Source organism: Nannospalax galili, unplaced genomic scaffold, assembly GCF_000622305.1.
Source record: "Nannospalax galili isolate Female #2095 unplaced genomic scaffold, S.galili_v1.0 scaffold786, whole genome shotgun sequence".
Taxonomy (NCBI): Eukaryota; Metazoa; Chordata; class Mammalia; order Rodentia; family Spalacidae; genus Nannospalax; species Nannospalax galili.
Window position 1 is genome coordinate 908,509 of NW_008355774.1, and position 26,624 is coordinate 935,132.

Genomic DNA, 26,624 nt, shown 5'->3' on the forward strand with positions numbered 1-26,624 from the left:
CCCCCCCCCTTTTAAGCCAAATTGGTGGCAAGCTCTTGTAATCCCAGCTCTGGGAAGAAAGAGACAGGCAGACCCCTGGATTCACTGGCCAAATAGTCCAGCCTCATTGGTGAGCTTGAGACAAATGAGAGATTGTCTCAAAAAACAAGGTGAACAGCTTCTGAGGAATGACACCTGGGGTTAACCTCTGCCCTCCACATGTATGCACACACATGTATACCCCCCCAAACATGCACCTCCCCCAACACACAAAAGAATAACCTTCTGGCTTCAGACTGTGCAGTGGTATGTATCTGTAGCCTCCTACTTGGGAGGCTGAGGCCGGAATTCAAGGCTAGCCTGGGCAACATAATGAGACCCTGCCTAAAAACAAGGCTGGTGAGATGGTTTACCAGTTAAAAGTTGTCCTTTGAACTTTACATAAGTGCCATAGCATGTACGCACATACACACACACACACACACACACACACATTAAAATTAACAAAATAAAACAGCTGGTCATTGAGGTCCCTGACAAGAGCAGTTTTGTAGAGAGAGGGACAAGCCTAACTGGTGTGGATGGAGAAGAGAGTGAGAGGTGAAGAGCTAGAGAGAGCAGGTGAAGAAAACGTGAAAAACTGACATATATGACACAGGTCTGTAACTCAAGCATGTGAGAGGCTGAGAGGCAGGAGGATGATGAATTCTTTGTAGTGAGATCTCATCTCAAAAAGATTCTTTTTTTAGCTAGGTGTGGTGGTGTATGCCTTTAATTCCATTATTTGGATCTCTGTGAGTTTGAGGCCAGGCTGGTCAGCATACCAAGTTCCAGGCTACTGCCATATGAGTCGGTGCTAAAATAAAACAAAATAAACAAAAAAAAATGACATAAATGTAACAAATTGACAAAACCCAGAGATACAGTGCACCAAGTGTTAAAAATCTGTAGGGCTTGTGCAGCTGTCTCCCAGATCTAGACATAGCACACATCCTCAGCTACCCCAAGAAGCTACCTTTTGTCTCCTCCAGTTGATATCCCCACAGCTAACCATTATTTTTATTTCCATCAACAAGAATTCCTTTTGTTTGTTGAATGTAGACAACTTTTGGCAGATTTTCTTGATGGCTGGGCTTAGATTTTTGCAGGCAGATAATGTTCTAATGGTAGGAAGAGGAGACTGGAATTCAGACTCTGTGGGGTAGCTGGTCTTAGGGCTAATTTTCTTGGGTACTGTGCTTGCTCTGTCTCCAAAGACAATGTGACTAGTTTCCCTCATTTGTAGCTTGAGCCTCCTCCCTTCACATCCCCTTAGGGTTGTGGTAATGAATAAAGAATTCATTGCTAGAAAATGGGATTTTCCAGGCCTTCCAGAAGCTTGCCAGGGGTTCTAGTGCTCTGTCAGCAGGAATGGGTGGAGCTAGAGTATGGGAGGCCTGCCTGCCCAGCTATGTTTAAGGAACTGGCCTGGTAACAGTGTTAGCCTGACAAACAGCTTCCCTTGCCATTTCTTCAGGCTACCATGGCACTGCTCAGGCTCCTGGCGCTTTTTGCTCTGCTTATCTCTGGTGAGGAGCTGGGTGGGTAGGGGGACCCCAGTTTGCCTATGGAGTTCTGACCACTAGATAAGCTACCTTAAAGGGTAGAGGCTGAGGAAAAACCAGGAGAGGGTAAGGGTCTTAAAGCCTGACCCTTGTTCCTATCTTGGCTGTTTCTTCGACTCTCTCTCTCTCTCTCTCTTTCTCTCTCACTCTCTCTCTCTCTCTCTCCATGTAAAATAGCAGATGTGGGAGACAAGGCAGCAAGGAAGGACCTCGGCTGCTTAGCCCCTGGATGTAGCCAGGTCCTGCAGCAAAAGGGTATTACTGTGCCTCTATGTGTGGCTCCTTGAGACTGGGGACCTCTGATTTCAATGCTCTGTTTCTTCCAGACTTGCACAGTCTGCCCTGGTCTGTAGATATCTCTGAGCGCCAGGGCCCAGGCACCATCCTTCAGTCTTTCTCCTTCAACTGCTCCTCCTACATGCCCACCTTGGAGTTACTCAGTGTACGACCACCTACCAACTTTTTCAACAAACCCAGCCTGCACAGACAACAGGGAATCTATCTGGGAAAGGTAGAATCAATGGGTACAACTAAGGATTGTGGAGACCAAAGCCAGAGGTGGTGTAGAGAGACAAAAAGGCTAGATCCTACATGGCATTGCCAACTCACTACAGGTGACCTTGAGCAGCTCTGCTCGGTTGGACGCCCTCGCAGTGAACCACTATGAGCTGCAGCTGCAGTACAAATGTGGCAACTTTGTGGTAGAAGGCCCACTCTTTGTTCATGTGCAGCGGGACCTTGGTCATATTCAGTGTACTGGTCCATTTGCCAGCCCAGGTGAGGCCAGGGAGGGGTGGCAAGTAGGGAGTGGGAAGCCATGGTGTGAACTGAGTCTCTATGACCTTTTCTCTGGACAGCTGGAGAATTCATTTTTGTGCCAGAGACAGTCACACCTGAAGCCCTGCTGTACATGCTGCTGCTTCCAGGCCTAGAAGCCCACAGAGCCCAGGTAAGCTCAATGTGTAACAGGATATAGGTGGAGGAACACAGGGATTGCAAGCTCTGCTCCTTTCTGACCAGGCAACAACTTTCTGACCCTAAAGTAGACAGTTGAGCCTCTACATGATACATGTTCTTGGAGAGAGCCACTAAGTTTTGCCTACCCTCTGGATGGCAATGTCATTTCTTATGATGACATCTCAGGGACTAAGCTCAGCTTCCATATGTGTAGTGGTCAGAGGATAACTTTAAAAAAATTTTTTTTTGGAATTTTATTTTTTAATTTTATGTGTATGCGTGTATTGCCTGCATGTAGGCAAGTGCACCTGTGTCATGCAATGCCCATGGAGGTCAGAAGAGGCTGTTGGATCCCCTGGGACTCGAGTTACAGTTGTTAGCTGCCATGTGGGTACTGGGATTCAAACCCGGGTCTTCTGCAAGAACCACCAGTGTTCTTAACTGCTGAGCCATCTCTCCAGCCCCAGAGGATAACTTTTGGGAGTCAGTTCTCTCCTTCTATTACATGAGTTCCAGGGTTCAAACTCAAGTTGTCAGGCTTGACAGCGAGTGCCTTTACCCACTGAAGCATCTCACTAGTCCTGTGTTTGTTTTTGAGACATGGTCACATGTGTCCTAGGCTGGCCTCAAACTTGCCATGTAACCAAGGTGGCCTTGAACTTCTAATCCTTCTGCCTCCACCTCCTGAGTGCTGGGATTACAGGAGTGTGCTACCATGCCAAGTTTTTGTGGTGTTAGGGATTGAACCCAGGGTGGTATACATGCTAGGCAAGCACTTTGCCAAACTGTAGGGTGTGTTTGTTTCAGAAAGCCAAGTCTCACAGTGGAGGGCAGAGGCTGGGGCAGGCATCAGTGGCAAGATATTGGACAATCACGTGTAAGCAGCAGCCTACTGGGTTGTTGAAAGATGTTGACAGGGATGCTTGGGCACTGGGGACTGAATGGGACCCATAACATCGCCGTTCTATCAGATGAACATTACCAGTGCCCAAGATCCTCCATACTTCCCTGGGCCTTTCTCCATCAATGAGCATGGATTGCTGCGGGCACCACCTCAGGGCCTCAAAGGCCAGGCTCCAAAGGTGAGTTGGGGAACTAGGTATATCTATGAATTGGGTAGAACAACCATCTTCAGAAAATTGTTTGATCTTGGCTACTGCTGCTTTTCCAGACCACTTGCTGCCCCATGCTGACTATCATCTCAATTTGGCTTTGTTCTATGCTAAGAGCTGGAGTTTCCAGAAAGGGTCTGGGCCCCTGGCTCTGGCATCTCACAGGTCCTCTAACACAAAGTGCAGTGTTTATGGCACTCATACTTTGAGAGAAAGCTTTGGGTAAAGTGACCAGTGAGAAGGAAGTTCCCTCTTTGAAACTTCTAACTGCAAGTCCCTGGGTTTCATCCATAGCACTGCAAAAACAAACACTCTTAGTAACTGGCTCTTAGCAACACTAATCTAATAATTCACGCTGTAAATGACTCAGATATCACTCTTTCTTGAGCTTAATAGAATTCATGCCCAAAAGTATAGGGTTCAAAGGAATACTTATCAACAGCATGACAGGTCATGGGGCTTCTTGTAGAGGATCTGAAGAGGACTGCCTATTTGAAGGGAGGACTATGGATGAATATAGAGGTGGAAACATACCATGCTCCTCCTCCTGTCCCATATACATCATAGGCCTTCCTGCTACAGATTTTAGTGTCCTTTGGAAAAGGCCAAAGCTGCAAAGGAATGCTGACAGTGAAGGTTTTGCCTGCTTTCCCCAGCCAGGTCATCTTCCCGTAAGGATCCCCTACCCTGGGAATAGTGGAAAATAATGCACCTAGCCCCAGAGAAACAGTAGTAGGGGTAAGCTGTAGGGCATCTGGAGCATCCTAGCTCCCATAGGAGGGGAGCCCAGGGGAGGAGCCTGGGGACCCTGCTGGAGTGAATAGGAGGAGGCAGGAGCCAGGTCTGCACTTTTTGTCCAGACAGAAGGCCCAGAGTATCACCGTCCCAGAGGATCTGGCCCCTGGGAGCAAGGTGATTCAGGTCCAGGCTAGGGGATTCGACTTGCTCTTTGAAATCATCTCCCCATTCCCCAGTCCACTCTACTCCATTGGACAAGGTGACAGAACGGGCAGGACATGGGTACCGGAAAGGGTCGGGTGCAGAGGTGATCCCTACTAAAAAGGTCGGGTCGGGGGCTTGACTTTAGAGGAAGAGGAGGGAATGGCTAGGATCAGCCACTTCCTCCCGTGGGTGGGGTGGTTGGTAGAGGGCTGGACTGAGCTGGAACCAGGCAAGCTCTGCTTCTCTGCCCTTACAACGCTGCCAGTTGATGGGGTGGTCCGGACCACCGCGCCCCTGAATTGGCCTCGCGCCCAGGGCACAGAAGTCACGAAACTGCAGGTGAAGGCCTTTGAAAAGCTCCGACCTTGGGCCAGTGCTGAGTTCGATCTCACAGTTAACGTGCAGGTGGTCAACCAGTGGCCCCCACGCTGCAGTCCGGCGCTCCTGGTGTGAGTACAAGGGAGCCATGCCTGGGGCTGGTTGGGGCAAGATCTCTAGCTCACCCTTGGGCCTGTCTTGCTGCCTTCTCTCCACTCCCAGGACTCAAATCCCAGAGACTGCACCAGAGGGCACTGTGCTGAACAGACTCACTTGCTTTGATCCAGACTCTGCCGGCTCCATGCTCCACTACCAGCTGAGGTTCCACAGCCCTTCCTATCCTGCCAACCTCCGTCTTCGCGACAGAGCCCTTGAGGTGCCCAGCACCCATTCCTAGAATTCAGTGTAGAGAAGAGTGGTGGGTATCTGTGGGCACTGAGACCATGGAGGTGGGGTTGTTAAAGCAACCTGCTCTGCAGTGTGGAAGGTAGGATCCAGGTAGGCTGTATGTAGATGCTCTGGTTTGAGGCACCCTGGGATGGCTCCAGGTTTTCCCAGACCCTGGTTTCATCTCACTCTCAGGTCCCTTTGGCCAGGTGAACACCACATTGGATTGTGATACTCCTGGGGCCTGCTTCCAGCATGCAGCTTCCATCCTGGTGTCTGATGGTGGTCAGCCCCAGATGACCAGTGAGTGACCATACCTAGGCCTGAACATTTGGGATAGTTTTGACTACTCCTTTCATACTCAAGACATAGTTTTCTTCCCTCAGAAACCAGGAGGTCAGGGTTATCTCAATTTTAGACTCCTAGGGTCTCTCAAGACCCCCCACACCCCAGCAAACCCTCTCCCTCCACTGAAGGGCCATATCTACTTCCCAAGACCCCTAGGGGAGGGCTGGGTACCCCAGGCCAGCTCCTTGACTATCAAATGGTCCCCAGCTGAGGTGCCAGTACTGGTGATGGTGACACCTGTCAATGAGTTCTCCCCAGCCTGTGCCCCACACACGTTCCGGGTTCGGGAGGATGCAGGGCCTCACACTCTGCTGGGCTCCGTGGTGGGCACTGATATGGATTACCCACACAACAGTCTTGAGTACTACATCTCTGGTGGACCCTCCACCTTTGCTGTGGACCATCTCAGTGGTACTTATACCCCAGGGTTGGAATGGAGGGGTGGGGGCCAGAGTTGACTCTACTGGCTGAGGCTGATCATACCCTCCAGGAGAGCTTTACCTCCTGGGGCCTTTGGACTATGAACAGCAGAGGTTGTATAGGATCATTGTTCTGCTGATTGATCACAGCCAAGACTGGGACTTCAACCACCACCGCTCAGGTTCCTGTACCATAACCATTGAAGTTGAGGTAACTGACTGCCGAGGACTGGGAAAGACAAATTGCTCTCTGACCTTTTGCTTTTCCATGCTGTTGTCTCAGTTGCTTATATGGGTTGGCTGCGGGAAGGGGCTCACTGTGGAAAAATACCATAGCCCGTTGCCTGATACCCAGACTCTGTGTTAAAATGAAACTGAGGGGCTAGCCTAGGAATTTGAGGAATAGGTTGTAGTCACTTTTCATGTGGTGGCCTTTCTCCAGGATGTGAATGACCATGCCCCCGAGTGTGAGCCTCCATTTCAGGAACTTACCACCTACACTCCCCTGGGTCATAGCGTGGAGGTGACCAAAGTGTCATGCTGGATCCCTCAGGAGCCACAGCGCTTGGCTTTCTCCTACAGCATTGTGGGAGGTGTGAATATGTGGGGGTCACCAGGCAGTGGGTGAGGGTCAGGCTAGGGTCAATAATAACTTCCTTTCCTACTACTCTTTCAGGGAATAGCCAGAGCCGATTTACACTGCAAGGGACCGTCCTGGTGCACAATGACACTATGTTGGGTTCCCCATGGTCAGAGAAGCCTGGCACCTATGAGCTATTGATCCATGTGGCTGATGCAGGCCCTTCCATCCCCCACCTCAGCACCACAGCCACCATCATTGTGCATCTAGCTCCTTGGAGGGCCAGCACAGTGGCCACCAGTACCCACAGAACCACAGTGAGGGGGTTCTCAGGCCCTTGGGGGTTGGGAGCGAGGATCTTGAAAGGTGAAGACTTCTTGGCTTTTCAGGTGGAATAATAAGACATTCTGGAGAAAACTGCTGAATACAAAAAGCAAATCTTGGGTGTGGGTTGCCTCAACCCATGGAGAATTTTGACAGAGCAGTGCTGAGGCTGTGTCCTTCTTTTCAGGTGTCCTCAACAATGACACCCCTGATTGTGACAGATGTAGAAGCTTTCTGGCAGCCAGAGCCCTGGTTTATGGTAGTGATGACAGTGACTGGTGCCCTTCTCTTCCTGGTTCTGGGCTGGCTCCTCAGCAGGCTTCTCCAGGGGTAAGTTCCTATCCCCATGCTTCCTGCCTCTCCCAACCCACGTATGGACACTGGCTGGTACAGGCGGTTTTATTCAGTACTTATGACAATGCCAAAGTTGGTGGGTAGACTAAGACTGAGGAGGGCTGCTGCTGTCCCTCCAGAGGTCTTCAGATAGGAGTCAGAGAGACACTGGAGGGAAGTGGTCTCTATCCTTGGCAGAGACATGTCTTGGAATAGGATAGGCATGGATAGCTCAGGGTTTGAGACTGGAGTTTGTAGTACATGGGGCATTTACTCCTCTTCCTGATCCCTGCTTCTACAGATTGAATTATCTGAGCCTAGGGGTAGGGCAGATGATAATGTGGGCATTGTTTTTTCCTAATATAAAGGGGCAGATGATGCTACTACTCCCTGGTGTTAGCAGGCTTGCTGCACTCACTGCTTGGTTCTTCCTGGCATTTTAGGTTGGCTCAGGTGTTTCAGGCACCTAGCAAACCAGCCAGGGCTCTGCTGCTAAACAGGTCAGTCTCCTTTGCCTACTTCTATGCCTGGGAACCCATGTCTTAAACTCAGGCTGGGGCCCAGAACCTCAGCCTGTGCTTCACCTATTTTGTTTTAGCATTCAGGGAAATGAAGGCTCCATTGAAGGGTTCATTGAGGCACCAAGGATGGAGATTTCCCAAACACCTAGCACTCTTATGAGTATGGTATGTCAACTCATATCTCAGAGGGCACTGAGGCTGTTCCACAATACTCCCCATCCCTGCTGAGCCTGCCCTCCTGCCTGCAAACGGCTACCCCTGTGGGAGTACCCACACCAGCATCTTAAGGAGACACATGGGCTGCTGGCCCTTCCATCTGCTCCCTGTGGGCAGGGTTCAACTCATTGTACTCTTTTACTCCTTTCAGCATTACGATGGCAGAGCCCAAGATGTTCGTGAGTCCCCACTTTTCCCAAACCATTTTCCACCTTGGCCCTCACCTTTCCCCAGAATTTCTTCTTGCCCCATCCCCATATTTACTCCTACCACCAAGCATTCACCATCTACATTTTCACTGAATGAGCTCTTCTCTCACCCTCACTCATCTTTTAGCCAACTTTTGCCAAGCACCAATGGGCCAGGAGATGACTAAGACCTGGTCTGGTCACAGGAAGGAGATAGTAGTAAAGGGAGAGCTCCCTAGATAGTCCAGTGGCTCCAGTAAATTATGGCAGAGTAATCTGACATTGAACACTGTGGGGAAACTGGTTTTTGAGACTCAAGATGGCTTCCTGTACATTTGAGTCAGGGCATTTGCTGAGAAGGGAAGGAGGGAATAAACGGATCCCAGGGAAGGGGTCATTACACTGAGGGAGTTCTGCTGAAACCAGCAGTCCTCCCTCCTCTCTCTCCTGATTATCTGGGTTCAGGTACAGGCAGAGAATACCTGTTCAACACATGCACGGGAGCCCCGCGTTGGCGCTGAGACCAAGCAGCTGCTTCACTACTATGTGGAATTCCCTTTTCACATGATCATAGTCGTGTTTTCAAGTTAATTCAATAATAAAAAATACAAACAGAAGACTTCTTGCCTTGTAATCTTTGTGTGGGAGAAGCTCTGAGATCTGTGCTTCTTTGTCTTTCTTGGAGAAAAGGGCATCCCCATGGAACAGTGAGGTTATTTTGGTTATTTTTCTTTGAAGACTCATTGTCTGATGCTCTGACAGTGATTGTCACTCTGTAGAAGAGGCTCTTATCTTTCCCCCTCCTCTCCCTCCTCCCTCTCCTCCTCCTTTTTGAGACAAGATCTTCCTGTAGCCGCAGCTGGCCTGGATTCGCTAATGGAGACCAGGCTGGCCTTGAACTCAGAGATCTGCCTGCCTCTGCCTCCTGTGCACCACCATGCTCAGCCTTATCTTTCTTAGTAACTGATGGGCCTCTAATTGTCCTGTCCACTCAGATACAACTGGCTTCTTTTTCCTACCATGAGGGGACTTACTTTTTTTTTTTTTTTTGGTTTTTTGGAAGATGTGTCCCCCTCCCACGCCAGCTGGCCTGAAACTCATTTTGTACACCAGGCTGCCTTTAACTACACAAACCCCCCCCTGCCTCTGCCTCTGCCTCCCGAGTGCTGGGATTAAAGGCATGAGCCACCACATCTGGCTTAAAAATATTTTATTTTTTATTTTATGTGTATGAGTGTATTGCCTGCATGTGTTGTCAACTGTCAGTGCCCCGTGTCCTGCAATGCCTGTGGAGGTCAGAAGAGGGCATCAGATTCTCCTGGAACTGGAGTTACAGAAAGTTGTTAGCAGCTATGTGGATGCTGAGAATTGAACCCAGTCCTCTGCAAGAGCAGCCAGTGCTCTTAATCACTGAGCCAGATCTCCAGCAGCCCCACCCCCATTTTTTTTTTTTTTTCAAAGACAGGGTTTCTCTATGTAGCTCATGCTGGCCTGAAACTTGTATTCCTGCCTCAGCCTCCTGAGTGCCTGGCGTGACACTGTTGTTTTTTCTTATGTGTGCGCATGCTCATTTTTGTGTGCATGTGCAGACGTGTGTACACATGCATATGGGAGCCAGCAGACAACCTAATGGCTCACTCCTCAGACTACCCTCCCTTTTGGAGACAGGGTCTCTCACTGACCTGGAACTCATCCGTAGGCTAGACTAGCTGATCAGTGAGCCCCACGATATACCTCTCTTCCCCTCCCCTGTACTGGGATTACAAATAAGCACCTGGTGCTCTCTTTTACATGAGTCCTGGTGCTGTCTCCCCAGCTGAATAGCATTGCTTTTTGTGGGTCCCATTAACCCGATGGACAGTTTAGTTTGCCAACTGTGTGTAGAGGTTTTATTGGGAAGGATCTGCAGCTTCTGCACTGGGCTGACCTGAGAAACCAGCCGGCCATGATGGCACTTTATCCCAGCACTCTGGAGGCAGAGACAGGTGGATCTCTATGAGTTTGAGGCCAGCGTGGTCGGCATAGCAAGTTCCAGGCCAAATCAACAAACAAACAAACCCAAAACCAAACTAAACTTGAGAGACTGAGAAACCAGTGCTTAGGTGGTCCTGAAGTACTGATGAAAACCTCCTTCTAATGGTGATTCCATGTCCTCCTGTTTCCTCTGATTCCTTAGGTCTCCATGTGCTGATCTGGGCTATTGTGCACAGGTATCTTATTGCACATGGGTACCTTATAGCAGCCTACAGAAGAAGAGAACTTGCTGACTCCATACACAACCTGGCATCATGTCTTAGGATGCCAGAGACCACCTTTACTGTGTATTCTCCAGTTATCTCAACCTTCCCTCTTCGGTCAAATCTATGGGCTTGAACCCCCTCAAGGGCATTGGATAGCCTCCCTTCTGGAGGCCAGGCCCAGGAAGAAGTGTGTCCCTTGAGAGAAAAACATTCCTAATGTGGCTCCCATCAAAGCAAGAGTGTTAGTAGAAGCTGAGGGCTTAGCAGCCTGAAAGTGGCTATAGGTGGATTTTTCAAGAGATCTTAGCTTATTAAATGGGCCTCTGAGGTTTGACTTTTATCGTCATTTTACAGATAGGACAACCAAGTCTCAGAGAAGCTAAGGTTCAAAATTCTCAAGAGTTAATCAGTCAGGGTCTTTGGGGTGTGAGACTGTGACTGTCCTTCATATCCTAACCTTGAAGCCAAGCCAATGGTTAAGGTGCTCAATATGGAGAACAAGGGATGACCATCTTCATGGGACTGTTTGCTTGGAGACAGGTCATGACAGGCCAGGACAAAAGATTCTGTCATAAGACCTCAAGAGAACGCCCTGGGGCAAAGAGGAGTGAGCGCCCAGCGTGTGCTGAGGCTTGTGCTGGAGACCTAACTTGAGGCAGGACAAGCACCGTCAAAGGACTGCTAAGGCAGCGCAGAAGACTGCGCCTCGGGACTAGTGAGGGGCAATGCTGGGAGAAGCCCGGAAAACACTCCTCATACTCCGGAGCCTGAAACAAGAGAAGAGAGACCAATCACCACCACTTCCTAGGGCGACATGACCTTGGCCCAACCTCTCCTCTGCCCCTCAGTTTCCTCACGGAAGAACTGAGGTCGACCCCCCACCCTCCACCCCGAGGTAGGCGACAAAACAAATACCATACCGTTGACATTCCCTAAGTGTGTGCGCGAATATGATAATGCTGCCAGATCAAAATGGAAAGGGTTGTGCAGCTAAGGAAGCGAAGGGCGCACTGGCCTCCTGAGTCTCAAGTCAAACCTCCATCAGCCAGCAACTCCGAGAACGGCCCGCATGCGCCGACTTGTGCCGTCACAGTCACGTGCCCCAGGTGTTCTGCAAGGGGCGTGTGAGGCAAGTTCTGATTAACGGGCCAGTCGACGAATGAGCATGAAGCACTCTCCGGGCAGCAGGCGAAGCGGCTGTTGATTGGAGAGAACCTCAGTTGGGCGGGTTCTTTGCCATCTTGGTTACTATGACGCCCGATCCCCGCCCCCTCGGCTGGCCGCCATCTTGTTGTTGATCCGTACCCAGTGGGCAGCGCCAGGAGCGGGACCGAGCGGCCGGTGAGGGGCCGCTGCTGCGGGGCTCAGCCACCTGCGCTGCCTGCCAAGGGGCGGGCCGAAACCTGGAGGCCCGGGGGGCCCAGCTCCCGTGGGGAGCCTTGGGCGCCCGCTGCCCGGGTCGGGCCGGTGAGTGACAGGAGTCGGGCCGAAAGACCCGCCTGACGCCCGCGGCGAGGGTGGCGGCGGGCGCGGGGTTAGAGCGGAGCGCGTGTAGGGTAGGGGCTTAGGCCGAGCATCCCTGGAACATCTTTCCAGCGTCCTGGTTGGCGGCCCGCATAGCCTCCCAGAGGCTGGCACGGAGGTTGGGAGGACAGCCGGGGTTGGAGGTCGGAGAGTCCTGTACCCGAGGGCCGCCCGGTGGGGTAGCGGGAAACCAGCTTTTCCGACCGCGTACCGGGCGTCGCTGTTCTCTGCCAGTCTGTTCTCCGGGCCATTGTGTTTCTCCCAATCAGTGATAAACGTACCTTACTCTGAGATATCACACACTTGTAATTTTTCAGGCCTCTTGAGACTAAGATTAGATAAAACAGGCCTAAAAGCCCCTGTGAGCCAAGCGGGCTGTTATCAGAGCCCTGTGATTTTGGTAGGGTTGATGACCCTCTGTCTCTCTTTTTCCTTGGAGACCCCTTGGAGCCTGCAGTGCTCTCCCTAACTCACTGCTTCTTTCTTCTTGGAAGGCCTGGTTAAATGTCCACACTACTTGAGTTTAATTTTACAGTATAATTTCTTTGCTGCTCGACCACCACTTTTTTGGGAGTGTGTACTTAAGGAGACTCAGGATCGTGATGATTGTTCCTAAAGAGATAGTCCGTTAGTTTGATCATAGGAATCTAAGTGTGTCTTAGTACTATATTAAAAAGTGTTTTTTGTTGTTGTGGAAGGTCTTGAAATACCACATTAACTTTTAACATTACTGAAGCCGGCTGTGGTAGCTCACACACTGGAAAGGCTAGGGCAGGATGTTTGCCATGAGTTGCAGGCCAGCCTGAGCTACAAAGCAAGACCCTGTTCGGGAAACAGAAACAAAAACAGTACTAAATGGTGTTGAGCTTGATGAAAGCAGCCTGTCGGGCTTGTTTCCTAAGAGGGAGACTGAGCTGACATCCCCAGCAGAGTATGCAGGTCTAGAAAGGGTTTGGGCTGCTCCCAAACACATTTTTATTTACAGCCCATAGCTTCTCCAGACAGGTGTCTTGTGTGTTGTCATGCAGAACCTACACGAGATGTTTAAAGTGGCCACGTAAACAATACTCTGAATTTCTGTGAGGATCATGTCACATTTGAATGTTTAAGTCTGGGGATCCGATTGGAAAGCAGATGCTGAGTGAAACCAAAGGCAGGCAGGTTGTTGCTGTTTGCCAGATATTATGCATGTGAGAAGTTGGGAAGTGTTATTTATTTATTGTCCTTCCTCACAGCCATTTTTTAATGTTTGATAAGTTTTGACCTTGGTAAGATCAGCTCGGGCAGTTCTTGAGGGAGATACTAAAATATTAGCTTGTCTTTTTGAGTCAGGGTCTCCCTGTAGCCCCAGCTGTCCTGGAACTCACTATGTAGACCAGGCTGTCCTGGAACTCACAGAGATAAGCCCGCCTCCGCCTCTCAAGTGCCTGGGATTAATGGCGTGTGCTGCCGTGCCTGGCTCATTAATGTTCTTTTAGAAAATTAAGACAGCTACAGGTTGAAATTTGTTTCTGTTAAAATAAATATCCCCATGTTAGACTCATCTTATTTTGGATGTTGGCCCTCTTAGAGATATAGAACAAGACTGTTAATCAAGTTGTCAACATTGATTTCTGTATATAATCTTAGGGAGTTGAAGGGCCCCTTAAAGTCTGTCCTTGGTCTTAATCCTATGTTAGGACTGCTGACTGCTGCCTCAAGAAATTGGAATAAACAAGAACTTTCATTATCTTTGTTTAATGCTTTTACTACCTCATGAATATATGGATGATGCTTGATTCCACAGTTACCCAAAGATAATAGCCATACTTTTATGCTGGGTATTTTAAGTGTAGATGCAACCAGTGAGACTATTAACGATTGTTGTAGGCCCTCTATCTTCTTTGTCTCTGCATAATTTACTTATAAACTTCAGCATTTTAGGTTTTTGAGATAGTGCTCCTTGTGTATCCCAGTCTGGTTTAGAAACTCAGAGTCACTCCTCTTTGGAGTGCTGAAATTATAGGTGTACACTACTACCCCTCACTTAGCACTTAAGACTGTTATGAACAACAGACTTCACAGTGATCCTACTCTAGTCAGAAACTTAACATAGTCTTATAGGATGAGATCTGATGTAGTATCAGGAATTATAGGTGTACACTACTACCCCTCACTTAGCACTTAAGACTGTTAGGAACAACAGATTTCATAGTGATCCTACTCTAGTCAGAAACTATAGGGTGAGATCTGATGTCCTGATGTAGCATCTATGATGTGGCTGCCCAGCTAGTCCTAGCCTACCTCTCCAGGTTTTATCCTTATCTCCCATTAACTAAATGGCCTGCTCAGTATTCCATATGTATATCTCTGCCTGGTTCCTTTTGCTAGCTGAATCCTATGACCTTTGTCCCTGTTTAGGATTCTGTTCCTTTGCCTTCATCTCTTATCTTTGGAGAACAGTTCAAGTCCTACCTATCTTTATAAAACACCCCTAAAACATTTTAGATCCCTGTGAAATATTCTGCTCCCTTTGAACTGTAAAAGCATTATGGACCTTAAGCAGCAGAATTTGCTCTTTAAAAATAATTATTTTAAATTGTGTGTATGTGGGGTTGGAGAGATGGCTCATTGGTAAGAGTACTGGTTGCTCTCACTGAGGATTGGGGTTCAGTTCCATGCACCCACATGGCAGCTTAACCATCCACAACTCCAGTTCCAGGGGATGCAACACCCTCTTCTGGCCTCTGCAGATATTATGCACAGGTGGTACACTTATATACATGCAGGCAAGTTACGCATATAAATAAAAATAGTTAAATTTTGTGTGTGGGGGCATTCACTTGCTACAGAGTCTGCAGAGGTCAAAGGACAACTTACTCTCCTTCCACTGTGGGTTTCAGGGATCAAACTCAGATTGTCAGGATTGCAGAGTAGTGGTCTTACTCTCTGAGCCATCTTGCCACCCCTATTTTGTTTCTTAAGACAGTATTACGGCATAGCCCAGGTGGGCTGCCAAATTACCATGTAGCCCCATGCTAGTTTTTAACTTTTGGTCTTTGTGCTTTGGCCCCCAGACTGCTAGGATAACAGGTGTATACCGCCACATTGGCTTAGTGTTTTGTGGGTTGTTTTTTTTTTTTTGTCTTTTTGAAGCAGGGTCTCCCTGTAGCCCCAGCTGTCCTGGAACTCACTATGTAGACCAGGCTGGCCTTGAACTCACAGGGATCCGCCTACCTCTGCCTCCCAAGTGCTGGGACTACAAGTGTGCACCACCACGCCTGGCTAGTGTTTCTTTTTTAAAACTTTAGTAATTTAATTTTTGAGCCAGGAATGGTGGCTCACTCCTGTCCTCCCAGTATTTGGGAGACTGAGGTAGAAGGATCCCCATGAGTTCAAGGCCATCCAGGGCTTCAGTATGAGACCCTTTCCCAATAGTAGTAATAATGATTTTTTTTTTTTTTTTTAAATGAGACAGGGTCTCCCTGTAGCTCCAGCTGCCCTGGAATTTACTATATAGTCTAGGCTGGCCTCAAACTCACAGATCTGCCTGCCACTGCCTCCCAGGTGCTGGGATTAAAGGCGTGCACCACCATGCCCAGCACATAAAAATGATTTTTTAGCCATGCTTAGTGGCACAGGTGAGCTAGGAAGATAACAAGTTCAAGGCCTGTCTGAGCTACAAAGTGAATTTAAGGTCAATCTGTGCAAATTAGTGAAACCTCATCTCAATATTGTAACAAGATAAAAAGAGGGTTAAAAGAGATTGGAGAAAGCTGGAGAGATGGCTCAGCCGTTTTAAGAACACTGGCTGTTCTTGCAGAAGACCCGGGTTCAAATCCAGCACCCACATGGCAGCTAACAACTGTCTATAACTCCAGTTCCAGGGGATCTGACAGCCTCTTCTGTCCTCTGCAGGCATTCATTGCACGACACAGATGCACTTACCTACATGCAGGCAAGACACACATACACATAAAATAAAAATATTAAAAAAACTGGAGAGATGGCTCAGTAAGTGTGTGCCACACAAGCCTAAGAACTTGAGTTTGATCCCTAGTATCCACATAGAAAGTCTAGTCTAGTGGCACAAGCTTGTAATCCCAATGCTGGGGACCCAATGCTGGGGAGGTGGAGATAGTCAGATCCCTGTAGCTTACTGGTTGGCCAGCCTGGCCCAAAAATGCAAGCTTCAGGTGCCAGTGAGAGACCCTGTCTCAAAAAACAAGGGTGCTAGAGAGATGTCGCAATGGTTAAGAGTACGTGCTGTGCAAGCATGAAGACTGGAGTTTGTATATGCCGTCACCTGTGGGCAGAGAAGAGAGAATCAGTGGGGCTTGCTGTCTTCCAGCTTAGCTGAAAAACATGAGCTCCTGGTTCAGAGACCCTGCCTCAGAGGAGCAAGACAGAGAGTGATAGAGGAGGGCACGTGATGCCTTCTTTTGACCTCTACATGTATAGAGGCAATGGACTTGTACACATACGTGCATATACCACATACATATAATACACAGTATACAAAAAAAAGAAAGAAAAATACAAAAATAAAGTGAATGGCTTCTGAGGATTGATACTTGACCTCTGCATATTTGTACCTGCACACCCCCCATACTCACTCCAGGCCCCCCAAAAGTTCTGTGGGTAAACTTAGTGGTAGTTATTTGTCTAGCACTCATGAGGCCCCAATTTTAATCCCTCCATATTATGTATCACCATACACACACACAGAATTACTTTTGTGTTTTTTAGTGGGACCTACCAGCTCTCTGGCAGGGACCACCTTTTTTGTCTTTTTACACTTTAGTTTATAAATGCATATAAAGACATACTAAATTTGTCTCAGTTGTAAACACTGTAATTACGCAGGAAAGGGGAAGGGAGTGGATAAGTAAAAATGGGAATTTGGTGGTCCTGGAGCACTATGTCTTGTGCACCTGAGATGCCTGCACACATTGTTTTATGGAAGCAGGCCCATTCTCAGTACTGAAGCACACAGGCAGAACTTGCCCAAAGAGCAGGACTAGTGCCTGAAAACTTAAAGCAAGTTGCACATTTCAGAAGGGGTTATGTGGGCCACTCTCTTCCTGGCTAAAATGTCTCAAAAAGACAAATAATAATAATAATATAAAAAATGGAAAAAATTGAAATATGTATTCACTTGTAAACAAGAAAAATAATCTGTAATGTCATTGTTAGTGTTTTTGTGTATAACCAGAATTGTTTTATTTTTTGAGACTGGGCCTCACCCTGTCACAGGTTAGCCTAGAACTCACTATGTAGCCTAGACTAGTCTTGAATGAATGGCAGTCTTAGGGATGCTGGGGTTACAGGTATGTACCACCATGCCTAGCTCATTTGGTTTTTTTTTGAGACAAGGTCTTGGCTAAGAGCTCAGCTTAGCTTTGAACTTGCTGCAGAACCTCCTTCCTTTGCCTCCTAAATCCAAATGTTGAGATTACAGGTATGGGCTACCACCACACCTGGCTGTAATCAGATTTCTTTTCCTCTCTTGTAATTTATAGAAAAGTGGGATTATGATACCTATCCTGATTGATACCTTTTTGCAGTCAGCAAACTGTTAAAATCTTCTATGTTGGTAAAAGATGTATTCATCATCCAGGCATGGATGGCACACACCTCACCTATAATCTCAGCACATGGAAGGCTACGACAGAAAATAGTCATTGACAGAAAAATAAACTGGTGATATGTTCATGGATAGAATGCTTGCCTGCGTGACATGCAAGAATCCCTGAGTTCCATTACTAGTACCCAAAATAAAAGAAAACAAAGCATAAAAGGGGCTACACAGCCAGGGAATATCATTACTCAGATAACCTTGTCATGATAGGTTTGTTAACTTAAGCATAGATTTTTTTGGGGGAGGGGCTCCTTTTGAGACAGGGTCTCTTTGTAGCCCAGCTGGCCTGGAACCCACTATGTAGACCAGGATAGCTCGAACTCTCAGATATCCACCTGCCTCTGCCTCCCAAGGCGTGTGCCACCATGCCCAGCCACGGTAATTTTTTTCTTTTAAGAATTATTTTTAGGGGCTGGAGAGATGGCTCAGCAGTTAAGAACACTGGCTGTTCTTGCAGAAGACCCGGGTTCAAATCCCAGCACCCACATGGCAGCTAACAACTGTCTGTAACTCAAGTTCCAGGGATCTGACAGCCTCTTCTGTCTTCCTTGGGCATTGCACGACATGGATGCACTTACCTACATGCAGGCAATACATGCATACACATAAAATAAAAATAATAAAATATTTAAAAAATTAATTCTGTGTGTGTTTATGTATATAAGTGTGTTTGTATGCACACACATGCTATGGTCTATGTGTGTGGAGGTCAGAGGACAACTTTAAGAGTCAGCTCTCTCCTTCTACCATGTGGGTCCCAGAGATGGAACTCAGGTCATCAGGCTTGGAGGTGAGCACCCTTTCCCACTGAGCGATTAATAAAATATTTAAAAAATTATTTTTAGCTTGGTGTGGTGGCACATGCTTTAGCATCCAGGAGCCAGGCAAATCTCTGTGAGATCAAGGCGAGGCTGATCCACATAGCAAGTTCCAGGCCATCTGGGGCTACAGGGAGACTCTGTCTCAAAACAAACAAACTTAAAAAAAAATTTCTTGTGTGTGTCTGTGTGAGTGCATGCCATGCATGTGCAAGTGCCCTTGTAGGTCAGATGAGGATATTGGATCCAGCATCAGATCCCCTGGAACTGGAGTTATAGGCTATTATGAGCTGCCTGATGTGGGTGCTAGGAACCAAACTCTAGATCTCTGGAAGAGCAACAAGTGTTCTTAACTCTTGTGAGTTTTAAAATTTTGTATGTGTGTGTGTGTGTGTATTTTTGAAACATGGTCTCCTTGTAGCCCCACCTGGCCTGGAACTCGATATGGAGACCAACCTGGCCTCAATCTCACAGAGATCTACCTCCCAAGTAATGGAATTAAAAGCATCTGCCATCATGCCTTCTCTGTGTGTTGTTTTGTTGTTGTTGTTGTTGTTTTTAATAACGTGTATATGACACCCAAATAAAAAAATTAAAGTCTCTAAGTAATTTTTTTTTTTTTTTTTTTTTTTTTTTTGTCTTTTTGTTGGTTGTTTTTTGACAGGGTCGCCCTAGTCACAGCCCACCTGAAAGTCACAATGTGAACCAGGCTGGCCTCAATCGCACAGTGATCCACCTTCCTCTGCCTCCCAGGGGCTGGGATTAAAGGCACATGCCACCAGGCCTGGCAGTAATTAATTTTTAAAAAATATTATTTTTAGTTTATGTGTATGAGTGTATTGCCTGCATACATGTGAGTTCACCTGTGTCGTGCAGTGCTGCAGAGGTCAGAAGAGGGCTTTGGATTCCCCTGGTCCTGGAGTTAAAGACGGTTCATAGCCACCATTTGGGTGCTGGGAATCAAACCCTGGTCCTCTGCAAGAGCAGTCACTGCTTTTAACTGCTTAGCCATCTCTCCAGTCCAGTAATTAAATTTTTTAAAGAAATTTATTTTATGTATATATAGTATTTTGTTTGCGTATTATGTGTGAATCATGTGCATGCAACGCCTGAGGAGGCCAGAAGAGGGCGTTGGACCACTTGGAACTGAGGTTACACGTGGTTGTTAGCCATCATGTGGGTGCTGAAAACCAAACCAAGGTCTCCTGCAAGAGCAGCAAGTGTACTTAACCACTGAGCCATCTCTTCAGTCCAAGTAATTTTGTTTTCATTTGTTTTGAGACAGTGTCTCCCTGTAGCCCCAGCTATCCTGGAACTTGAAATGTAGATCATGCTGGCTCTCCCAAGTGCTTCAGCCCAAGTAATTTAAAAAAAAAATTTTTTTTAATTCTAAGTGTATGAGTGTATGAGTGTTTTGCCTTCATCTATGTAAGTGCATCGTGTGTGTGCCTGGTGCCTGTGGAGGCCAGAAAAGGATGTCGAATCCTTTGGAACTAGAATTAAGGATGGATATGCACCACCACATGAGTACTAGGAACTGAACCCAGCTCCTTTGAAAGAGCAGTATATGCTCTTAACCTCTGAGCGATCTCTCTAGCCCCGTAAGTTTTTATTTTTTTGTTTTTGTGGGGTTTTTTTGTTTTGTTTTGGTTTTGTTTTTTTTTTTTTTTTTTTTTTGGGGTTTTTTTTTTTTTTTTTTGTTTTTTTTTTTTTTTTTTTTTTTTTTTGAGACAGGGTCTCCCTGTAGCCCCAGCTGGCCTGGAACTTGCTAAGCTAACCAGGCTGGCCTCAAACTCACAGAAATCCGCCTGCCTCTGCCTCCCGAGTGCTGGGATTAAAGGTGTTTTTGTTTTTGAGTCAGGGTCTCCCTGTATTCTCAGGTGGCTTGGAACTCATTATGTACACTAGGCTGTGTTTGATCTTAGAGATCCACCTGCCTCTGCCTCCTGAGTGCTGGGATTAAAGGCATGTGCTACCATGCCTGACTCTTAAGTAATTTTTTAAAATAATAGGTTTATTTTTTATTTATTATTTTTATTTTATGTGTATGAATGTATTGTATGCATGTGTGTAAGTGTACCCATGTCATGCAATGCCCTCAGAGGTCAGAACAGGATTTTAGATCCCCTGGAACTGGAGTTATAGGTGGTTGTTAGCCACTATGTGGGCTCTGAAAATTGAACCTGGGTCCTCTGTAAGAGCAGCCAGTGCTCTTAACTACTGAGCCATCTCTCCAGCCCCAGGTTTTGTTTAGAATAGTTTTAAGCTCACAAGGAAAATACAGAGTTCCTTTATTTTTTATTTATTTTTTCAATATTTTTCCTATTATTTTTATTTTATGTGTATGAGTGTATTGCTTGCATGCATGTGAGTGCACCCATGTCCTGCAATGCTGTGGAGGTCAGAAGAGGGCTTCAGATTCCCCTGGAACTGGAGTTAAGGACGGTTCGTAGCCACCATGTGGGGCTGGGAATTGAACCCGGGTCCTCTGCGCTCTTAACCGCTGAGCCATCTCTCCAGGCCCAATTTTTTTTTTTTTTTTGTCTTTTTGAGATAGGGTCTCCCTGTAGCCCCAGCTCTCCTGGATTCACTATGGAGACCAGACTGGCCCCGAACTCTTTATTGAGAATATCATGCACAATTATCTGCCTCTGCCTCCCAAGTGCTGGGATTAAAGGTGTGTACCACCACACCCAGCCCAGAGAGTTCCTTTATATTCTCCTTGTCTCCACACAAGGTGTACCAGATTGTTACAACTGATGAAATCTGTATTGACAGGTTATTATCACCCAAAGTCCATAGTTTGCATTAAGGATCTTAAAGTTGTACATTCTGTAACTTGACAAATGCATAATTACATGTATTTGTCACTACAATATTATACAGAATAGTTTCATTGCCCTAAAAAGTCCTGTGTTCTACCTACTCCTCCCCCTTCCCCCTCCTTTTTCTCCTCTTCCTCCTCTTCTTTCTTCTTTATATTTTGAGACAGAGTCTCATTGTGTAGTTCTGACTGACCTGGAGCTCCCTGTTAGCTCTGCCTGCCTCTGCCTCCTTAACTCTAGCCCCATAAGTTTTTATTTTTTGTTTTTGAGTCAGGGTCTCCCTGTAGTCTCAGGTGGCTTGGAACTTATTATGTACACTAGGCTGTCCTTGATCTTACAGAGATCTACCTGCCTCAGTGCTGAGGATTAAACTTAGGGCTTCATGCATGCTCACTCTACTGAGCTACCAGCTTTTATGCCGATTTTATTAATGTTCATCTGTGGTTTCTCCATATCTTTTCAAAGCTTGTTAGCTCTTTTTTTTTTTGGTCTTTTTGAGGCAGGGTCTCCGTGTAGCCCCAGCTGTCCTGGAACTCACTATGTAGACCAGGCTGGCCTCGAACTTGCAGAGATCTGCCTGTCTTTGCCTCTGCCTTCCGAGTGCTGGGATTAAAGGTGTACACCACCATGCGTGGCACAGTTCATTTTTTTAAAGCATTATTCCATTATCTTTGTGCCTCATTTTACCATTTATCCACTGAAGAATATCTGCTTTCAATTTTTGACATTTATGAACCTTTGTGCTTTGGTTTTTTTCATCTATTAAATGTAGGCAACTTTCATTTTCCTCTTTTTTTTTTTTGGTCTTTTTGAGACAGGGTCTCCCTGTAGCCCCAGCTGTCCTGGATTCACCATGGAGACCAGGCTGGTCTTGAACTCACAGAAATCTACCTGCCTCTGCCTCTGCCTCTGCCTCCTGAGTGCTGGGATTAAAGGCATACGCCACCACGCCCGGCTTCATTTTCCTCTTAACAGTTTTGCATCCTGGGTAACACCTGGGAAATTGGGCTATGGATAGGTAATTGTTTCTGTTGTGCTTGAGCAAGGTTTTTTGGTATCCTGTGGCTCTTAATGAAATACTGCCATCTTAGAACTATTTGTAAAAATCCTTGCTAAGATATGAGGGCTAATATACTCTGAAGGTTCATGAGTTCTTTTGTTTGTTTTCTGTTTTTGAGCAGGGTCTTCAGGATGGAGCCCTGGCTGATTTTACAACCTGGCAATTGCTGTGTACCTAAGCCCAGTTTCCAACTTTCTGTGCACCTCCTGCCTCTGTCTTCTCATTACTAGGATTACTGGGGTGTGCCACTCTACTTAGCTCATGAGTTCCTTTTATATATAAGCAGCGGGACTGGGAGAGATGGCTCAGCGGTTAAGAACACTGACTGTTCTTGCAGAAGCACCCACATGGCAGCTAACAACTGTCTGTAACTCCAGTTTCAGGGGATCCAACAGCCTCTTCTGTCCTCTGCAAGCATTGTGCAACATGGGTGCACTTACCTACATGCAGGCTTAACACTCATACACATTAAAAAAAAAAAATTAGATATAAGCAGCTAGAAGTGATAAAGACAAATAAAAACCAACTCTTCTTTAGGAATTGTTTTTCAAGTTAGAGTCATAACTTTTAAATACAGCAGGTAAATTTTGTAGTCTTCATATAACATGAGGTCAAGATAAAATTCTTAGAAACATGTTCAGGTAATTGATTAGTAAACCATAATAGGCAGTCTGGAGAGAGTTTATTTCTCCTCTCTGTTTATTTTTGGAGCCCTTTGCTAGTGACTTCCGTCCTGCAGCCACTCTGTTGACTGTGCCCACTGAAACTGAGTGGCTTGGGACTGGCAGTCTTCAGTGCATTTTCTTCCTATGCTCATAGTTTTATTTATATTACTTTAGCTTTTTTTAATTTTTTAAAGTTTATTTTTATGTATGTGTGAGTTTGATGTGTGTGTGTGGCATGTGTGTGCCATGCCCTGTATTGGGGGTCAGAAGGCATCTTTATGGAATTGGTTCTCTCCTTCCACCTTTGTGTAAGTTCTGGGGATCAAACACGGTAGGTGTTCATGGCAAGTTCCTTAACCTACTGAGCCATCTTACTCTTTGAAAAATTGAAGTTTTGTCTTAAATATTGTCAGTGAAGCCCCACAGGGGCCTAGAATTAGAACTGTGCTAGTATCTAGTTGAGGTAGTGCTAGCAGTTTTGCTTCTCTGCCTGATATGTAGAAAATCGGGGTGTGGGGGAGCTGGGGGGGGGCTGGTAGACTATCTCTTTCCAGTTGACTTACAGGTTAATTTTATAATGCAAGCAAACAATTACTGCTGTATTTATTTATTTAGGGTTTGAGGCAGGATCTTGTAGCTCAGTCTGGCCCCAGACTCTTAGGTAGACCAGGATGTTCTTGAAACTTCTGATCCTCTTACTCCACCCATCTGAGTGCTAGATTACAGGTGTGTACCACCATGCCCAATTTTATCCTGTGCTAGGGGTCAGATGTAGGGCCTTGTGCATGCTAGACAAATACTCTACCAGCTGAGCTATATCCCTAGTCCTGAATTTAGATATTATAGCTGTCTTTTATTTAGTGCCTAGGGAAATATTTTCAGTTGATTTTTTTTTCTTTTTTCTTTTTTTAAAGAAAGCTCTTACTTTACCGTGGATATTATTGTAAGTTTCCTGAGGAATTTGAAAACCCTCCAGGGTGTCCTCAAAGAGTTTTTTTTTTATTTTTATTTTATGTATATGAGTGTATTTCCTGCATGTATGTAAGTGCACCCCTGTGTCATGCAGTGCCCACTGAAGTCAGAAGAGGGTGTTGGATCCCCTGGAACTAGAGTTACAGATGATTGTTATCAAACCCCTGGTCCTCTGCAATAACAGTCAGTTCTCTTAACCCCTGAGCCATCTCTCCAGTCTCAAGATATCTCAAAAAAGTGAAAATAGCTGGGTGTGGTGTGGGGTGGATCTCTGTTCTGGGCCTAAAGTTATGTGCTACCACACCTGATGAAATTGTGTAATTTGTAAGAAGATCATATAAGAGATAATCATGTCAGCCAGGCATGGTGGCACACACCTTTAATCCCAGCACCTGGGAGGCAGAGGCAGGCAGATCTCTGTGAGTTCAAGGTTAGCCTGATCTACATAGTGCGTTCCAGGACAGCTGGGGCTACAAGGAGACCCTGTCTCAAAAAGACCAAAAAAAAAATCATGATAAATGAGATAAGCTAGATTTGGAAAGACAAATACTGTGTATTTAATATGCAGAATCTAGATTTTAAAAATATTTTATTTATTATTTTTATTTTATGTGTATGAGTGTTATGCCTGCATGTAAGTAAGTGCTCCCATGTCGTGCAGTGCCCTCAGAGGACAGAAGATGCTGTTGGATCCCCTGGAACTGGAGTTACGGATGGCTGTTAGCTGCCATGTGGGTACTGGGATTCGAACCTGGGTCTTCTGCAAGAACAGTCAGTGTTCTTAGCTGCTGAGCCATCTCTTCAGCCCCTAGTTTTTTTTTTTTTTTTTTTTTTTTTTAAAGTATATATAAACTATGAAAATAGAAGGGTGTTTATTTATGGGGCGGACAGGGGAACAAGTATGGGGGGATAAAGAGCACAAGAGAGACTAATGGGCATTGAATATTGACAAAGTACATACTACATGTATATGAAAATGTTATAATAAAATCCATCATTGTGTATAATGAATATCTGCTAAAAATGGCCTCTAAGATTATATTACCACCCTTGCAAACATTAGAACTATGATGTGAGAGTTTCTAGGATACTGTTCTTTCTTTAGAAGAAATAGTGAATTTTATAGACATTTCTTTTTTTTTTTTCTTTTGGTCTTTTTGAGACAGGGTCTCCCTGTAGCCTCAACTGGCCTAGAACTCACTATGTAGACCAGACTGGCCTTGAACTCAAATATATCCGCCTGCCTCTGCCTTCTGAGTGCTGGGGTTAAAGGCATGCACCACTACACCCAGCCTATTGACATTTTTTAGAGTGCAAAGCCTTTGGTAATTGTTGCTTTTATTTTTTTTTTTAATTTATTATTTTTATTTTATGTGTATGCATGTATTACCTGTGTGTAGGTAAGTGCACCTGTGTCATGCAATGCCCGAGGAGGACAGAAGAGGCTGTTGGATCCCCTGGAACTGGAGTTATGAACAGTTGCTAGCTGCCATGTGGCTGCTTCTGCAAGAACAGCCAGTGTTCTTAACTGCTGAGCCATCTCTCCAGCCCCTGCTTTCAGTTTTTATTTTTATGTCATTTATTTTTATGTGCATGAGTATTTGAGTATTTTACCTGCATGCATGCATGCAAGTGCACCACATGCATGCAGTGTCTGTGGAGGTCAAAAGATGGTGGCAGATCTCCTGTAACTGGAGTTCCAGATAGTCTCCATGTGGGTGCTGGGAACTGAACTTGGGTCCTTTGCAAGAGCAGCTTCTGCTCTTAACCGATAAGGCATCTCTCCAGTCCCCTGAACTTCTGATTCTTCCTCCACTTGCTGAGTGTTGACATTACAGGCATGTGCCACTGCACCCAGACTTGCCTTCAGTTTTTAGATGATGACTAAAGTTGCACAGAGTGAGTGATTTTCTTAACACACTGGGTTAAACGAGAGCACATTTTCTTCTCATAACCTGTGGCTTTACTTCTCTGAAATGTGAAAAAGTATAGAAAGATTTGTTGTCTCTGGAGTCTGAAAGTTTTGGGTTCCCACGTTATTTTGAAGTAGTAATAAACTGACCAGATGACTTACAATGTGTATTGCCTCTATCAAGTAACTCAGTTTTTCATACTAGACTAAAAAGCATTCTTGGCAGTTATTTAGCAACCAGGCAAAGAAAGTAAATGTTGTTTTAAGTACTTTTAAAGTTATGGAACCTTACTTAGCAAGTCATATTTATTTACTCATTTATTTATTTACCTTTGCCTGCTATCCTGTGATACCGGGTTAAAGATATTTACTTTCCCTATCTCATAGAGTTGATCTGATAGAAGAGAAGCTGTCCAGTTGTTGCTTGCTTTAGTTTTTCAGAACTTTTACATTTCTGGGGATTGAACCTGACTTCATTATGCTCAGCAAGCAATCTACTATTGAGTTGTATCTCCAGTCTTATTTTTACTTTTTTTTTGGTCTTTTTGAGACAGAGTCTCCCTGTAGCCCAAGCTGGCCTGGAACTCCTATGTAGATATGTAGACCACGCTGGCCTTAAACGCACAGAGATCCGCCTGCCTCTGCTTCCAAAGTGCTGGTATTAAAGGCATGTACCACCATGCCCGGCTTTATTTTTACTTTTTTTTTTTCTTTGTGTGTGTGTGTGTGTGTGTGTGTGTGTGTGTGTGTGTGTGTAGGT

The 26,624-nt window shown here is 46.0% G+C and overlaps 2 protein-coding genes across 2 annotated transcripts in view; both read left to right on the forward strand.

The window, feature by feature from the left end:
• Positions 1 to 1,498: 1,498 nt before the first annotated feature.
• On the forward strand, positions 1,499 to 8,833 carry Cdhr4 (cadherin related family member 4). The gene is made up of 19 exons (XM_008853266.2): positions 1,499 to 1,547; positions 1,910 to 2,094; positions 2,198 to 2,360; positions 2,441 to 2,532; positions 3,512 to 3,622; positions 4,220 to 4,323; positions 4,513 to 4,649; positions 4,860 to 5,043; positions 5,135 to 5,288; positions 5,509 to 5,602; positions 5,855 to 6,058; positions 6,138 to 6,277; positions 6,509 to 6,659; positions 6,743 to 6,963; positions 7,158 to 7,300; positions 7,747 to 7,803; positions 7,902 to 7,989; positions 8,192 to 8,219; positions 8,694 to 8,833. The coding sequence occupies exons 1-19, from the start codon at positions 1,502 to 1,504 to the stop codon at positions 8,747 to 8,749; spliced, it is 2,358 nt and encodes a 785-aa protein (XP_008851488.1). The 5' UTR covers positions 1,499 to 1,501; the 3' UTR covers positions 8,750 to 8,833.
• A 2,925-nt stretch (positions 8,834 to 11,758) lies between these two features.
• Positions 11,759 to 26,624, forward strand: part of Ip6k1 (inositol hexakisphosphate kinase 1) — a 60,337-nt gene continuing 45,471 nt past the window's right edge. Inside the window, exon 1 of the mRNA XM_008853169.2 lies at positions 11,759 to 11,935. The gene's annotated coding sequence lies outside the window, so the exon portion shown is untranslated. The remainder of the gene's footprint in view (positions 11,936 to 26,624) is intronic.